Source organism: Chrysemys picta, chromosome 1 (genome assembly GCF_011386835.1).
Source record: "Chrysemys picta bellii isolate R12L10 chromosome 1, ASM1138683v2, whole genome shotgun sequence".
NCBI classification, from domain to species: domain Eukaryota; kingdom Metazoa; phylum Chordata; order Testudines; family Emydidae; genus Chrysemys; species Chrysemys picta.
Window position 1 is genome coordinate 186,655,227 of NC_088791.1, and position 16,877 is coordinate 186,672,103.

General features: G+C 43.4%; 1 protein-coding gene and 1 long non-coding RNA gene across 9 annotated transcripts in view; one reads left to right on the forward strand and one right to left on the reverse strand.

Annotated features, from left to right (window-relative positions):
• APP (amyloid beta precursor protein) overlaps positions 1–2,637 on the reverse strand; it is a 323,444-nt gene extending 320,807 nt beyond the window's left edge. The window contains exon 1 of one of the 8 annotated variants that reach the window (XM_005289303.4): positions 2,111–2,637. In XM_005289303.4, coding sequence (XP_005289360.4) covers positions 2,111–2,170 — 60 coding nt within the window. In that variant the 5' untranslated portion in view covers positions 2,171–2,637. Of the gene's footprint in view, positions 1–1,230; positions 1,454–1,981 lie in introns of those variants that run through there. The other 7 variants (XM_065576464.1, XM_065576485.1, XM_042855746.2 and 4 more) reach the window with 7 other exon arrangements.
• On the forward strand, positions 1,008–3,518 carry LOC112059897 (uncharacterized). The gene is made up of 2 exons (XR_002889161.3): positions 1,008–1,286; positions 2,547–3,518. It is a non-coding gene; the product is annotated as an uncharacterized LOC112059897 (long non-coding RNA).
• Positions 3,519–16,877: the final 13,359 nt, after the last annotated feature.

Here is a 16,877-nt window from a genome sequence, read left to right on the forward strand (position 1 = left end):
TCCTGCAAGCTTCCCTGAGATCACTCTCAGTTGTAAGAGCTACACTCCGCAGGAAGTGTTTACAAGATCAGACCCTGAATCTAAAGCTCTTTCATTTTAAACCCATGTAACAATGTTAACATTTGAGTTCTATGTATTTTCTTATTAACTATTTCAGGAGAAGTTTAAAAAAAAAAAAAAAAAGTGTTCCTGCCTCATCTCATCTATGGAGAGTAAGCTATTCTGAAGGGCCCCCCTGGGAAATAAAGATTGGTGGTTCATTGCTGAAGGACAGTCAATAGGTTTTTGCTTGACTGTTTAGACTGCGCTTGCTGTTTGTTTTTATTACACTCCCATTCCTTGAATTCCTCCTTCCTAGCAAGGCATTAATTGCTTTATTCAGAGAGGGAGAACCTGTGCCTTTGAAGGAAAGGTTTGAAAAAAAAAGAACAGAAAAAGATCAGAAGATGATTCTGTCCTGATTTTGTATGAAGGGGAGCAACCAAGCTGCACCTGCATTTGTTACCCACTAAGACTCATTGTGTATACAATAAACCCTATTTAAGAAATTAAGTTAAGATTCCTTCTCTCTTTTCAGAACCTCCTCAATTCCGAAGGAGCTAAGACATATTAAATTCTTCTTTCTACCCATCCACAGTTCCCTTCACAGGGAGCATCTACAAAAGCTCAGCACAACAGCAAAGCTGTCAGACCTTTGCTAACCTGTGTGCATGGTGCTGGGATGTTTTTCACAAGGGAACCCTCCCCTCCCCGGAATTACATGGCAATAATTAAGAAGGGAGAGGGAGGAAAACAGAAAGTTACCGTAGGGAAAGAAGAGTACACGAGAGTATTAGTTTTAACGGGGACTGAGTGGCGGCCCCCCAACATTGTGCTGGGTGTTTTTCCTGCTCGCAGGCATGGCCATGTTGCATGCAGCACTGGCTGCCTGCTGGGCAGGGACATGAATGGAAGCGAGAGTTGTTAAACACCTAGCGGTGGGGGGATTTCTCCAGGCTGCAGCTTTCATGACAGCCTGTCTTTGCTGCACTGCAGAGGCGCCATCTTCTCGCTCTTAATCTCCGCTCGCCCCAACCCTGCCGGCACCGGGCCCTATACCCGCCCGGCCGAGAGAAACCCCCCACAGCCCGGCTCCACACGCGCGGGTCCAGCGCCTTCCCCTTGCAAAGCCGGGAGAAGGCGCCTCCTCCCCGCCCACCCCCCAGCGGATGTCCCTTGCTCCCAGCCCACCTGAGCAGAGCCCGGGGGCATGAAACCTCCCTGTTCCTCGCCAGGAGCAGGCGGAGGTAAGGCAGCCTCTCCGCGGGGACCCGGCCCGCAGAGGCCGGGGAAGGCGCAGCTCCGCCCGGCGGAGGCGCCGAAGCTTTGTTTCCCGGGGGCTGGGCAGGAGGGGATTGCCCGGGCGCCGCCGCAGCGCGCGGGCTCCAGTAGTAGGCGCCTCCCCGGGGACTCTGCCCTGCGAGGGACACTCGCCCCCCACTACTCATCGCCTGCATCACGGAGGGGTGGGGGGAGCTCTCTCCTGTCCCCCCCCCCCTCCCCGGGGGCAGCGCCACCGAAGTTAGCCGGGAACAAAGCGCCGGGCGTTGCTCCAAGCTCCCCAGCGGTCCGTGCGCCGCGGGGCATCTCCGCCCCAGAGGATGCACGATTGTTCCCGCTGTCCCCGCCGAGGAGGAGTATCCCGGCCCCCCGGGCAAGGGGCGGGCATTGCCGCACCACCCCCGGACGATGTCTCCCGCACCCCCGGGGCGGAGAGCTTGCACACAATAAAACCCAGCAGCAAGCCGGAGGCGCGCAGGGGCTGCGGTCGGTGCACGGCACTTCGCAGCCTGCTCCCCCCACCCCCTTTTGTTCCCTGCACTGCTCAGCTGGAGAAGCCCATTGTTCAGCGGTGGGAGGGGAGCCTGGCCACGGAGCGGGGGGCTGGATGGGGGAGCCCAGCCCCTCCTTTCGGGAGACAGGCAAGGCTCCCTTCGCCCACCTTTGCGGCGCCTGGATGTGGCCGAGCCCTCCGGCTACAGGGGCGGCTCTGGGCTCTCCGCAGACAAAGGCTCCGGGAAGCCGAGCAGGAGGGAGGAGAGTGGCAGCCCCCCGCCCGCCTTCCCCTTACCTCGACAGCCCGGGCCGTGCAGGAGCAGGCCAGCAGGAGGAGCGCTAAATGGGGCAGCATCGCCTCGGGGGGGACCAGCGAGGTGACGGGGGTCTGGCTGTAAATCCGCGCGCTCGCTGCCAGCCGCCGCCGCTGCCGGGGAATCGGAGTGAGCTGCGGCAGCACCAGCCGAGCTCCGGCGCGAGCGCGAGTCAGCTGATATCCCAGCCCACCCAGAGCCGCGGCAGAGGCAGCGCACACACCCCGGGGAGACCCCTAGCGGAGGCCCGGGGAAAACGCAGCCAGCCGGCCCGGGCCCTAGCAAACTCCCTGCCCGCCCAGGCTCGCAGCCACAGAGCACAGTGCACGCCCGTCTGTGTTCCCCCAGATGGGAGGGAGCGGGGCCTCTGTGCGTGAGAGCGGTGTCAGATCCACTCCTCTTCTGTATTTCCTGCAGGATCCAGGCGGGAGTTATTTTTAAGGACGGCAAACTGCCTTTCTGTTGCAATGTGGGAGACACCTAGCTCTGCCTCCCTCGCATCACCCGTCTGGTGAGATTGCTGCCAGACCCGCTGCTTGTGCCACAGCCAGAGGTGCACAACACATCATTGTAACGAAATTAAATCCAAATAAAAGACACACTTTGCTAGCTGCTCATGTCGGAGGGGCAGTTCTTTATGTCCTAGAGCCCATCTCCTAGGATGTAGAGTTCAGACATTAAACTGATGCTGGATTTGTATTAATGCTTTGTAACTAGAACATGTTTTTACCTGCTCTGGGACCACTGATATCTTCTTTGCTCCGAAAGCTAGTGTAATTCTCTGCCTGCAGCAGTTTTTGCTGATATCTTTTACAGAATGTCCATATGCCTATGGGTACTTTGTTGACTGATCAGTCATCCCTGTTTTAAATATATATAAAATGTGCAGAGATAACCCCCAAAATGTTTGTGAAGTCTCCACGAACACACATTCACAAGTTAACTGCAGGTTATTTGGAGAAATTTTGCTCTTCATTCATTTTTTTACAAACTGGCTCGTTGTCATATTAAACTAGTCTCTTCAAATATTGATAAGTTATACCATGATCTAACGACCTTATCAGGGTGCTAGATCCTGTAGGTAAGCACAGGTTCAATTCCCTAGACCCCAGTCCTACAAACACACAAGAACAAGGCCAAAATTCTACAACTGATACCTTGTAGGTGGACAGCTGTACCCATAAGGGGGCATCATTGCTTACTACTAGTTGCAGCATCTGTGCTTGAATTTATAGGATGACTCACATGAGTAAAGCTAGGCACAGGTGTAAGTGCTTGCAGGATTGGGGCCCAAGACCCATATATGATGAAAAAGTATTTTCTTGCTGCCTCAACAGAATTAATATTGTATAATACAATGTGTATAATAAATCTGCAAGGAAGCCTAAATGGATAATCTTTATCATAGTTTCACACTGAAATGTGTGAAAGTTAGAAAAATTGCATATTTTGTTGTGAAGTTATCTTCATCCACATACAGTTTCAAAAAAACCAAGTGATCCATTCAAAATTAATCCTATTTTTAATAAACCCCTATCCCCAAAGCCCACAAAAAACAATTTTATAGTGTTTTTCAAATTTAGAAGCAAATGTTTTGTACAACCATTATCTTTATCAAATTTCATGTTCATTTCAAGAGTTTTCTTATTGTTGTAAACCATCAATACTGGGGATCTCCCTCTATGACATAATGCAGGTATATGGGCCTAAAAATTGTCAATGGTTTCAGCTTGTTTAAATTGCAATTTAAAATCTCTGGGTGACATGCTTCCCCAAATCCAGACACAGACCTTCTGCCTGCATATCTCCTCTTTCTCACAGACGGGAGCTGCCTCTGCAACAGTGTCCACCCACTCCTCTGGATCTCCCCTCCTCCTCTCCCCTGCCCAGAGTCCAGTCCATAGGTCCAGAATCCACATAGGGTGGAGAAGTGGCCAGGCCAAATGAAGGGAGCCACATCATTTGTCCCTACCTCCTGTATATGGAAAAGATGTTAATAGAGCCTGTGGCTGTAGTGTCCTTTCTGCTGTTTCTATACTGAAGTTGGTATCTATCCCCTTTTGAGGTAAAGTTGAAGCTCTGCTGCCAGAGCCTCATCTTTATCAAAGATCAAGGCCAGAGCCACAGAGCTGGCACACAGGCACAGGGCCTCTCAGTGGATGGTCTTGGATTCATGTGAATCCATACGATTTGTGGGTGGGCCTTTTGAAGAGCAAAGCCCGCCCACTGATTGAACAATCAGAGACTTTGCAAGAGGACCCTCATGGCATTTTCTGCCTTCCTGGGCCATACTACAAGATAAGGGAATTTAGCCAGGAATGAGCTTTAGTACCTATGCTCCAAACTATGGAACATGGTCCCTGTATTTTACTCTGTGAGATATACACTCTAATCTCATCTTGATAAACAAGTGTTAGATTAGCTACATTAGGTTCAGCTATTATATGCTTATCAATTAATTATTTTACACAAGCCAAACAACACATACACACCCTCCCATCCCACCCCTCCAGATATATGCCACATGAGTTTAACTGAAGCATTCTATAAGATGGATAGATACAATAATAAAATATATCAACTCCACAGGTTTATTTCAGATTCAAGCACATACATTTAGAAGGCAGTTTAGCCTCATACAAATATGAATCTTCTCACGCAAACTAATGAGCAGGCAGTACATGGAGGGACTCACTGGGCTTTTGGGAATTGCTCTGATAACACTTGCTGATTTCAGTGATCTCTGGCAGGTAGAAAGCAGATAAGATCCTACACAGATTTGCAGTGTCCAACAGCTATATCTAACATACACAAATACATGCATATAGTAAGTCACTGTATGCAGAGTGGTTGTAGCCATGTCAGTCCCAGGATATTAAAGAGACAAGGTGGGTGAGGTAATATCTTTTATTGGACCAGCTTCTGTTGGTGAGAGAGACAAGCGTTTGAGCTTACACAGGATTCCATCCTGAGAAGGATAATGATATGGGGCCTAACACCTGAGGAAGGGCACTCAGAGAGAAATCAAAGGTGCAGCTAGCCCTGTAAGCATGACACATGTATTGTATTCACATTTACAGCCAGTCCACACCTGTCCAACCCAGCAATGTTAGTTTATAATATAGTATAAGGAAATATAAAGTTAGCAATACTGAAAGGCAATAACAACTGCCGGCCCTTTTAGTACTAGTTTAGAGTGCTACAGAATTTGCAGATGACCTGCAAAGGGAAAGAAAATGTGCTCATCACTTTTCTTCCTTCTCCTTCATGGTATATAAAGAAGGCCTGAAAGATTTTTTCCCCCTCCATTAGTTTTTTAGAATAGATATTCAGGTTCGGTCTAGTCTAGAAAACTCTAAGATAACTGGGGAACTAGTGAAATTATCACATCAAGAGACTGAAAGTTGAGCAACTGAGCAAGGGCGAATGTGCACAGGTGATACTACAAAGTGGGAAGGGCTGTAGTAGGCTCTGATTAAATGTTAATTCTTTGGAGATGACTACTGAACATGCTCAGAAGTGATTTTTTTAAATTGCTTAGCTAACTTTATTTTCATAGCAGGTTGTGGATATACTATTTATATGCTACGCTTCATAGTTTGACTGTTTTGAAGTGGTGTGCCTTGTCTCTCTGAGTCACATTGATTTACAGTAAAAATATATAACAATAATATATTAAGATATAAATATTGTTGCATATAGACAACCCTCTCCAACAAAACAAATAATAAACACATTTTTTTCATTGAACTTTCTAAGAGAACAAAAGGCTCTTATCCAAAAAGCTCAGAGCCTTGCCATTACTTAAAATCATATACAATATTGTACAGCAGGGGTCGGCAACCTTTCAGAAGTGGTGTGCCGAATCTTCATTTATTCACTCTAATTTAAGGTTTCGCATGCCAGTAATACAGTTTAATATTTGTAGAAGATCTCTTTCTATAAGTCTATAATATATAACTAAACGACTGTTGTATGTAAAGTAAATAAGGTTTCTAAAATGTTTAAGAAGCTTCATTTAAAATTAAATTAAAATGCAGAGCCCCCCCGGACTGGAGGCCAGGACCCGGGCAGTGTGAGTGCCACTGAAAATCAGCTCGCGTGCCGCTTTCGGCACAAGTGCCATAGGTTGCCTACCCCTGTTGTACAGTATATTAAAACATCCCAATTGGCTTCACACCCTAACAAAATCCATATATAGCCAATAGTAAACAAGTAAACCAATACTTCATTCTACCCATTCTACACCTTCACTCCCACAAAATGCCAGGGGCAAAAAACAAAATAAAAACAGATGGGCTTTGCTTTGTGCCCATAAGTCGAACAGATATGGGCTATTTCAGCCCTGGGAGAAAGGAGTGATTGTTAAATATCTACTCCCTCTCCACAGAAAAAAGAAAATACAAAATAACAGCTGAAGGGAGACAGGGTGGTTGTTAGAAAATATACTATAGTGGCTCAACACTTAAAATATTCTATTATTTTAATATCAGACAGTAGACTGTCAGTGAGGCCTATTTTTCCCTTGATGCTTGCCAAAATCTCACATCAGAGAATTATAAAAGCAGGAGTCATACATGAATTCTGAAGGCAGAATGACCTCTTGTGCATGGATTCGATTAAAATACTTCCAGATGTCTTCACTGTGCCCCTTTAATTGTGCAGTGTGCATAACATTTCCTTATATCTGCTGACTGATATCCAGTCAGGTGCAAATCATGGTGACTTATTCTCTCCCCTGTTATAAAATTATCCCTCATGCTGCTATTAGCCCCATTCCCAACTATATTTTATTCACATTATAGATGCTTCTTCAGTCAACTTTAAGTATAGGGCAGATGTAGCTAATACCTTCATTGAGATGACTTCAGTTGTTCTCAGGATGAGTAGAGGGCTCTAAGTCAGGAGACCTGGGTTCTGGTCCAGACTCTGCCACTGACTCATTGTCTTATCTTACAGTCACTTAACTTCGGTGTCCCTCATTTTCTCCACTGGGAATTATAATGCCCACCCTCTTTTGCAATTCACTTAGAGAAAATAAATGCACTAAGTTAGTATTTTCAAATTAATTTAAGGGAGATAAATTCCCAAATCCCATTGAATTTAAATAGGATTTGAGTGCCTAACTCCCTTAGGCTCATTGACAGTCCCAGCCTATATTATTATTTCTCCACAGCTCCAAAAAATGTAGGGGAAAATTTCTAAGTACATTTCAGACCTGTCCAACAGAATTTCTTAACAGCACAGAATTCATTGTCATTGAAATCCCATACAATTTATGCTGACTCTTTAACTGTTACAATTATAAATTAATCTACTTGCCCTTGTGTAACTATCTTTCAGAAACAGTTTCTTGGAGGTCAGAAAGTACAGGGGTAGTGGCAGGGTGGCTAATGGGAACAAGAATATGGAGGTAGAAATTATCATATCCAAAGTGGAAGTCAAACTCAAACAGCTTAATGGGCCTAAATCGGGGAGCTGGATAATCTCCATCCAAGAATATTAAAGGAACTGGCAAGTGAAATTGCAAGTCCAATAGCAAGGATTTTTAATGACTCTGTAAATGTGGGGGTTGTACCCTACCTATGACTGGAGAATTGCTAACATAGTTCCTATTTTTAAAAAAGGGCAGGGGGGAAGTGATCCAGGAAACTACAGGCCTGTTAGTTTGACCTCAATTGTATTGGAACAAATTTTGAAAGAGAAAGTAGTTAAGGAGATAGAGGTGAACGGTATTCGGGATAAAAAACAACATGGTTTTACAAAAGGTAGATCGTGCCAGACCAACCTGATCTCCTTCTTTGAGAAAATAACTGATTTTTTTATACAAAGGAAATTCACTAGATTTAAACTACCTGGATTTCAATAAGGCATTTGATACAGTTCCACACAGGAAATTATTAGTTAAATTGGAGAAGATGGGGATTAATATGAGAACTGAAAGATGGATAAGGAACTGGTTAAAGGGGAGACTTCAACGGGTCATACGGAAAGGTGAACTGACAGGCTGGAGGGAGGTTACTAGTGAAGTTCTTCAGGTATCAGTCTTGGCACCACTTTTATTTAATATTTTTATTACTGACCTTTGCACAAAGAGTGGGGGTGTGCTAATAAAATTTGTGGATGACACAAAGTTGGGAGGTATAGCCAATTCAGAGGAGGACCGGACAGTAGCATAGCTAGGGGGGGAGCAGGGGGAGCGGCCACTCCCACACTGAGCACAAGTGGCGCCTTTTTAATATTTTGGCACCTTTTTAATTTTTACTCTGAACGGGGGAGCGGACATAAAAAAAGGCGCCACCCGTTGCGGCACTTGTACTCACCGGGCGGCGCTCCGGGTCTTCGACAGCACTTCAGCGGCAGGTCCTTCACTCACTCCAGGTCTTCAGTGGCATTTCGGCGGCGGGTCCTTCAGTGCCGCCGAAGACCTGGAGTGAGTGAAGGACCCGCCGCCGAAGTGCCGCCGAAGACCCGGAGCGCCGCCCGGTGAGTACAAGCACCGCAGCGGGTGCTGCCTTTTTTTATGTCCGCCCGCCCTGTTTGCTCCACCTGACTACACCACTGGGACCGGAATATCATACAAGAAGATCTGGATGACTTTATAAATAGGAGTAATAGAAATGGGATCAAATTTAATAATGCAAAGTGCAAGTTCATGCATTTAGGGACTAAACAACAAGACTTTTTGCAATAAACTGGGGACTTATCAGTTGGAAGTGACAGAGGAGGAGAAAGATCTGGGTATATTGGTTGATCATGATGGTCCCTTCTGACCTTGCAGTCTATGAGTCTGTGAGCCCTTTGGAGTCACCTCATGAGCAAAGGAAATAGATGCTATAAAACTTATTCCAAAACAGGAAAAGGAAAACTGTACCTGATCATGGAAGTTTGCAATATGAGCAGCAACCATGGGTGGGGATGACTTCACTGAGGGTAGAGGTTCCATATAAGAGACTATATTTGCCTGAATTCTGCAAGGTGCCTTAATATTTGGCTACCAGACTTGCTTTACATAATAGGTAACCAGTAGCCATAGTGACCTGCTTATATGTGAATGATCGCTCTTCTGCATATCACTGAGTTAGGAACAGTTCATGGTATCTGCTGAAGCATGTAGACAATACAAGTGATAGAGGTGAGTGAATAATGAGAACACAATCCTAAATTCCAAGAAAAGCAAGCCATACAGATGAGATAAATAAGGAAGTGTACAAGACTAAGTCCTCAGTTATTAGGATGTGCTTTTGTATGGACACTACCACGTGCATGCAAATACAATATTATTGCATACCTATCCCAGTTGCACATATTGAGCTGTAGAGTCCATTGTTGCTGATGCAATCTCAACAGAAGCCATGTTCAGAATGTGTCTTCTGCTTGGTTTAACTCTGATTTGCCATCCCTGATTTTGTTTACCCATTTCTTACAGAATGCAAATGTGCCCTGCAAAATGGATCTACCATTCACTGCATTCTTTTCACTGCATGTAATGAGTCTCCCTGCATGTTTTAGGCCTTGTGCTGACTGATCTCTGTGTCAATAAAATACTGCAGCTGGAAGACATTCTAATGCTCTTGTTTCCTCACCATCTCAGGTATTAACAAAATAAGAATACAAATAGTGTACTCATTAAAACATACTTAGATGTTGCAGGTCACTCTTCACCATGCAAAATCTTTCTCAAAGAAAATTTAGGTTTGGAATTTATTTGGGAGTAGTAATTATTTTTAAACAGTTAGAATAAGTTGCTGAGAATGTCTAAGTCATATGTGTATTTGTACTCATACAGTATGCCAGCTATCTTATATTGTCTTTGTGGCATATGTTTTGAATGTCCTGAGATGTGATGCCTAATTCCTCCCCCCCAACCCTCCTTTTTTGGGGGGAGGGAGGAGGGACAGTGATAAAACAAAAAGTAATTGTACTAGGATTTATTAAGCATTCTGAGCTGAATCATGGTGATTCTATATTGACTTCCATTGGCCCCAGATTCTGGTCACAATCCTACAAGTGATTCTATGCAGCTAGATCCCTGCATCCACATGGAGTGAAGGCAATGGGGCTCTGTCTGTGCACAAGAGTCTGTCTGTAGAATCAGCTGTTGGATCAGAGCCTTGGCTCTTTATCTTACCACTTCATTGAAAAAAAAGAAGAAGCTGGAATGAGGTACACCTTAAAAATGTTTAAGGATCTGAGTGAACTCAGCTGAAGCGGGTAATGCTTCTATACAGAATATAGAGAAAAAACGAATGCAGTTATTTTATTTCTTTTAGAGTAATGTCTTAGAAGTGCCTATCAGAAGCTCCAGGCAACCTGATTGAAAAGCAGACTGGGATGTTCAAAGGTACAAAGGCATTAGGCACCCAACTACCATTGTATTTCAATAGAAATTGGGTGCCTAATTGCATTAGGCTTCTTTAAAAGCCACAGCCACAAACTGTACTAATGTAAATAAAAACAATCAATAACAAAACATCTGCAGATCCCACCAAGCACAAAACAGCACTCATCCAGAAAACTGCCCTTCAGCTCGCTTGTTCAAAACCCTACACAATTTAGCCTTCCCCAAATTCCCATGCAAATAGATTGGCTTTGCAGCATGCCATGGAAAGTCAACAAATTTGGATTATTTCAGATTTAACAGGGAGGCAGTGTGTGGGAAGTGAATTCCAAGTAAATGGGCTCTCACAGAGAGTCCCCTCTTAGGTGCCCCCTTTTAAATTGAAGGGGATTCAATCCAGTATTGCACAGGGAGAGTGTTAGTCTCAGAAGTTGGCAGATTTTAAGCTGTTTAGGGCTTTACAGATCAAAATCAGCACTTTAAATTCGAACTGGTAGCCAAAAGGTAGCCGGTTCAACTGGTATCCCCAAGACGGATCCTCAGGGGCCATAGCCTCAGTTTCTGCCTCTCCAGCCCCTACCTTTCTTCTGTAAAATGACCAGATTTTCCTAGGGAAAACCTGAGACCTTGCTGGTGGGCGTGCACATGTGATGGAGTAGGTTATTAATGTGGATGAGGGACGTCGGTGGCAAGGGATGCAAAGGAAAGAAAAGCAGCGTCCTCTTCCCTTTACACAATTTAAAAATGGGGCACTTTAAAGAAAAGGGCAGGGTAGGAGAAAACTGAGAGACTCCAATAATCCCCTCTTGACACCCTTAATGTTTTCTTCCAGTCACAGACTCTTTTAAAAAAAAATCTCTCTCCAATCTAGCTCTTATTGCCTCCTCAATACCCTCATCCACCCACCCACACCATCATACACACTACCAACATATACCCTCATTCAGCACTTCACTCCCTTCCACTCACATTCAGTCATTCCCTCTATCCATCCTCACAGAACCACGTCAACACCTTGTATATCTCCTCACACAGACTCTCCCTCCCCCAATTCCCCTTAGCTGCCGCTTGCCAATCCAACTTCCTCCCACATGAACTCCTTCCCAGGCTCAGGCCTCCACTTCCTTCCCACCTGATCGCATAAGGCTCTGCATCCCTTCCTCCTGAGTTCAGAAGCTCTCACCTGCAGGCTCAGGATGCCCCCATTCTCACAGCTAAGAACCCTTCTGGTTCCAATATCCCTCTCTCACAGCTCAGAAATCTGTCTTCATTGTACCCAACCCTCTCACTCCTTCCCTTCCTTCTCACTTAACAACCTGATTTGCCTGCCCAGCCTCAGAACCCCAATACAACTGCCATGTTGTTGCCAGGCCTGAAGGAAGAACAAAGGCACCAGGGAACATATCTGAATGAGCCCTCAGAGGCAAGTATTCCTTCTTTTTTTGCCTCCTCCCTCTGCTGCTTGAAGTTCATGTGCTTCATAAACTCTTGGGAGAAGTGCTGGAATAGCTCCAGCTTCACTAAGATTCACTCAGTGGCAGTTTTTGGCTCTGGACCTGACTATCATCAGCCACACTGCATACAACACAGGATCTATAGCTGAGGTGTTATTAGTGGGATTTAACCTCACCGGCCTTAATGGCCAACTGCTTCTGAATATGTTCACAGCAAGATACAGTACTCCGCTTAACAAGGAGGCGGCACACCTGCTTCAGTTTCTGAATGGATTTAAGGTATAGTCCTAAATAGAATGCATTGAAGTAGAATGATCTAGAGATGATAGAGGCATGAATTACATAGTTCCTGTTTGAAATAAAAGGTCACAAGGAATCTCATCAGATACAAATGGGGGGAAGGGGAAGCTTTCTTGGTCATTGCTGCCATTTGGTCATATAAAAGCAGTTGAGACTCTAACCAGGTCCCAGGTTGCAATTCTTGTAGTTAATGGTGGGTGCATTGGAAAAGTCCATTCCTGTTTTAGAGGTATTACCAGTTCTAGCTCTATTCCCCATTTTAAGTGGAGGGAATATTTCTGAAACATGTAGTATTTGTAAAACTGGAATTAAGTGTATCCATTGTCTACCTTTCATCGAAGAGCTTGATATAAGCTCTATCATATCCTCTAGTTTCTCCACCCAAACTTGGTTCAGTGTGTCAGCCTTATCTAGAATGGTGCTTAACCAACTCTCTTCTCTCCCTCATGATCCAGACTGACAGAGACACAGAGAAAGTCAAGAAGATTATGTGGTATAAGTGGGGTGGCTTCCCTACTTACAACAAAACCAACCCGGCAACCAACCAAAAAAAAGACAAACAGCAAAATGCCTGAGGACATCCTAGGATTGGTTTTCATTCGGGGGTGACAGCATCTCAGTGATTTAAGTTGTGATGGCAATTAATTTGGTTACTTTTTAACTGGCATTCATTCTCCTGTTCATTACAGTGTGCTGTGAAAAACTGCACCTCCTGAAATTAATTCAGCTCAGGCAAACGGGATAAATAAATTATGTACATTTAGAAACACTGATAATTCATGTTGTTACAGTTGAGAGAGTCCACTTAAGCTTCAAATCAGTACATCAATTGTTAATAATTTGATAGGTCTGAAAGAAAAGTAACGAGCCAAGACAGTCAGAAGCTCTGTTGAAATTATTATTAATTTGTTTATGGTAGTATACCCCGCGTACTTATATGTTTGTAAGTGTAAGTGTGCTAGGCACTTTCCACACATAAAAAGTAAGTTTGAGGTTCTTACTCTAAACAAATAATAATAGAGAAACAGAGATGATGGGCAATATATCAGTAAAGTGCTCATGATGGTAATTGCCTATGGTAACTGAATGCTTGGTAACACAATGTATTTTACTTTTGGAGAAAAAAAAGATGATGTATTTCCTGTCCCCAGGTCCCCACAGCCTAGCCATAATAATCAGATTTCATTCAATGTCTTGGCAGAGGTAGATTTTTAGGAGGGATTTGAATGTGGAGAAGATGGTGGCTTGGAGGTAAGCTCAGATAGGACATTCCAAGCATAGGGTCTAGCATGTAAGGAGGCACAAAGGAAATATCTGTCTAAGAATCTGACGAACAAGCAGACGAGGCTAGCAGCACTGACAGGAGCAAGGGGGACAGAGCGGGCATTGTGAAAAGAGACAAGGATAGTTAAGTAAGGATGGGCAGATTTATGCTGAGTCTTAAAGGCAAAATCAAGAAGCTTGACTATTACATGGCAGAGGAGAGGGAACAAGTGAAAGGGTTTGGGGTGGGGGGTAATATATCAAGGGGTGAGGAAGATAACTTTGGCAGCAACTGTTGTTGACCAAAGAGAGGCAAAGTGGGTGTCAAAGAGACCAGAGAAAAGGATGGTATAATAACCAAGATGGGAGATTAGAAGGGCCTGGACAAGAGTTAATTGTAGAGATAAAGAGAAATAAATTGCTTTTGAAAAAATGGAGGAAAAAAATGGCAGAAAATTTGGATGAAGCTTGGATACATGGGTTACGAAGGGACAAAAATATTATGGCCAGGCTAAGGGCTGGGTCACAGGTATGGTGGCATTGTCAATGATGACAGAATGTGAGAGGGTAAAGATGGTCTGGGAGGAAAGATTAGGCCATGTCATGCTTGACTGAACAGCCAGACATCCAGGAGGAGAAATCAGAGTCAGAACTGAATGAATTGATAAGGAAATTTGTGATTCATCAGCACAGAGATGGTAATTGAATGCACAAGTGTGGATCGCATCACCAAATAAGTTGTGTGAAATAATATGGAGGGGCCCAAAGTAAGGAGAGAGGCCAAATGTACAAAAAAAATTATTCAAATTATTTTATGTAGAAAGAATAATGCCAGTCATTAATTGGAATTTGTATATTGCTATATAAATACTAATTATTAATACATTTACTTCAAGTTCTCTGTGCTGATTTTGAGACATATCCATCAACAATCTATCATGCATGACCACAGAGAAATAGTTTTTCATAGCAGGAGAAAATTACACGCACATTCAATGCAATTACATAATAAGATGTTTGTTGCACGGAGCATCTCTCCAGTACTACTTCAAAAACTTATCCCACAATTTAAAGGTCATTTAGTATTTAGGTCTGCACACAGAACTCTCAAGGAGATCATTGGGAGTTTTGCATAAAGATCAATGGATGAACAATGATGATTGTAGTCAATGTTATTTTCAACCTGGAAGAATGCTGAGAAGTCACATGCAGTGTTCTGAGTGGTCAATTTATAGTTCCAATCTTGCATATTTTAACAAAATGTAAACAAACTGCTTCCCTCACCATCCGAGAAGAAGAAAAGTTCTAGTGTCCTGACTAGGAGACCTTTTGCCTCTATGGGGGGGGGGGGGGAAGCACCATCAGTCTACTTCTAAGTGATTTTGGCTCTAGAGTTGGGTTGGGTAGCCACTGTCATGGCTAAAAGTCATAAGAGTTGGGAGCAAGCCACTACCAGCCTCTCCCCAAGTCAGTTCCTTTCACCGTGAAACAAAGAAAGTCTTTTTGGAGAAAGGAACTTGTCACAGTTTTCTGCCTCCCTCACAGTCCCTAGTGGACTTGGAGGAACACAATCTATCTCCATTGCAACAATGGCAGCCCATAGTCACTGAGTTCCCAGAAGTGAAAAATATATATACAATTCTTTAATGTCTTATAATAGTGATAAGACTCTCCATAGCATTCTTTTATCACCACTTAACTATCCCGATCAGTCTTTATCGGACTGAAAAGACCGGCTATGACAAGGCTAATCACTTATTTAGAGCAGCTTTTTAAATTTTATAGGGATTGTTTAGTTAGTAACCTGTTGATAGGGGAAAGGATTATCTGAACTAAATAAGAAAAATGTATTAGGAGGAAATATTGAAGTTTTTCACCATATCTGTGCTTGTGGATGTCTATCATTTTAACTAGTACTGCCAGTGTCTCACTTTAATAAGCATCAAGTTTAGACAAAACATTAAAAAACAAAAACAATCCCCAAAAAAACCAAAGATCTGGGGCAAACAGCTTTGTTAGGGTGCTCATTTTTTCAAATATACAGCTGTTGAAAGGTCAAAGGCTAGAATAAGCCCACGGAAGCCCATATTACTTAAAAGTCCACTGTTGCCAATCTCCAAGGTTTCCAGTACAATTTTGCTTGACTCAAAGTTAGTGACCAGCTCTGAGAGGCATCCAATTGTTGCCACTTCTTTAGGTGGTCACTTAGTTTGTGTATTAAAATACTGTGAAATTCATCTCATCTCCAAACTTAGTGGATATTTTTAAGATGTTCCACTTCCTACAATGTCTGTTGATCGGAGAATGATATCACAAAGTATCATCCATCTCTCTACATGTCAGTTTTATCTTCTTGTCTTCAGATGTCACCCACCTCCACTGGATATCAGTGTATGCTCAGCTACTGTATAAAATCCACATAGTTCAGTCTTGTTAATCCTAGATCTGTTTTCCATAAGAAAAGTTGTTCTAATCAGAATTTGGTATTTCTCTCCCTGCAACGGTAATACTTCAAATTCTGAAATTCAAGACATAAATAATAGAGCAGAAAGAGATGGAACTATTGTCATTTGACATTAAGAGTGGTGCTTCTCACTGGATAGATATATAGGGCAGTGTGACATGCTGCAAAGACTGCTAAACTCCCTACCCACTATCACTGAGATAAAAAACTAGGCTACTTTTTAAAGGAGAAAGTGATATAAACTTTTAATGTAGTTCTATTTCATGCTGGTTAAGTTAATGGAAAGGTCCCCAGAAAAGTCAGATCTTTTCTCATGCAGCTATTCAGTGGCAGGTATTTTGTCTTAAATTGAAATCTTTCTGAATTGAAAAGCAAAGGTTAGAAGTAGCACTGACCAACCTTAAAGTTTCCCTTGTTCACCTCTTACCACTGTGTGCGGACAAAGACCAATGGTAGTTAGTATTACTTACCAACATCCTCCTGGCCAATCTACAGATATTCTTCAGTTGTGGAGTGGTTCCATGAAGTGTAGAACATTATACAGCTACACAGGTTAGGTGACTGACAAAATGCAATCACACATTTCCATATGGCTTCTTTTTACTGAGGCTCACAGCAATACTGAAATAACTGATGAAAGACTAAAAGCAGAGGCAGCTGAATAACACCACAAGAGCAACAGACAGGGTAATGAATACCCAGTGGTAAGCAGAGAATATAACTTCTTGGGGATGTTTTTGAGTCCATCTAAGTGAAGAGCTGTAACCATGTTTTATAAAGTGTTAGAAGTATTAGAGACAAAAGAGTTCAATGACCAGCATATAAATCAGTGCTTGCAGGATCTTCGCAGTGAATGAAATAGTGCGAATGAAGGAAAAGAAAATGGTGAAGAACTGCAGATCGTTCTATAAACAAGAGTAATGTCG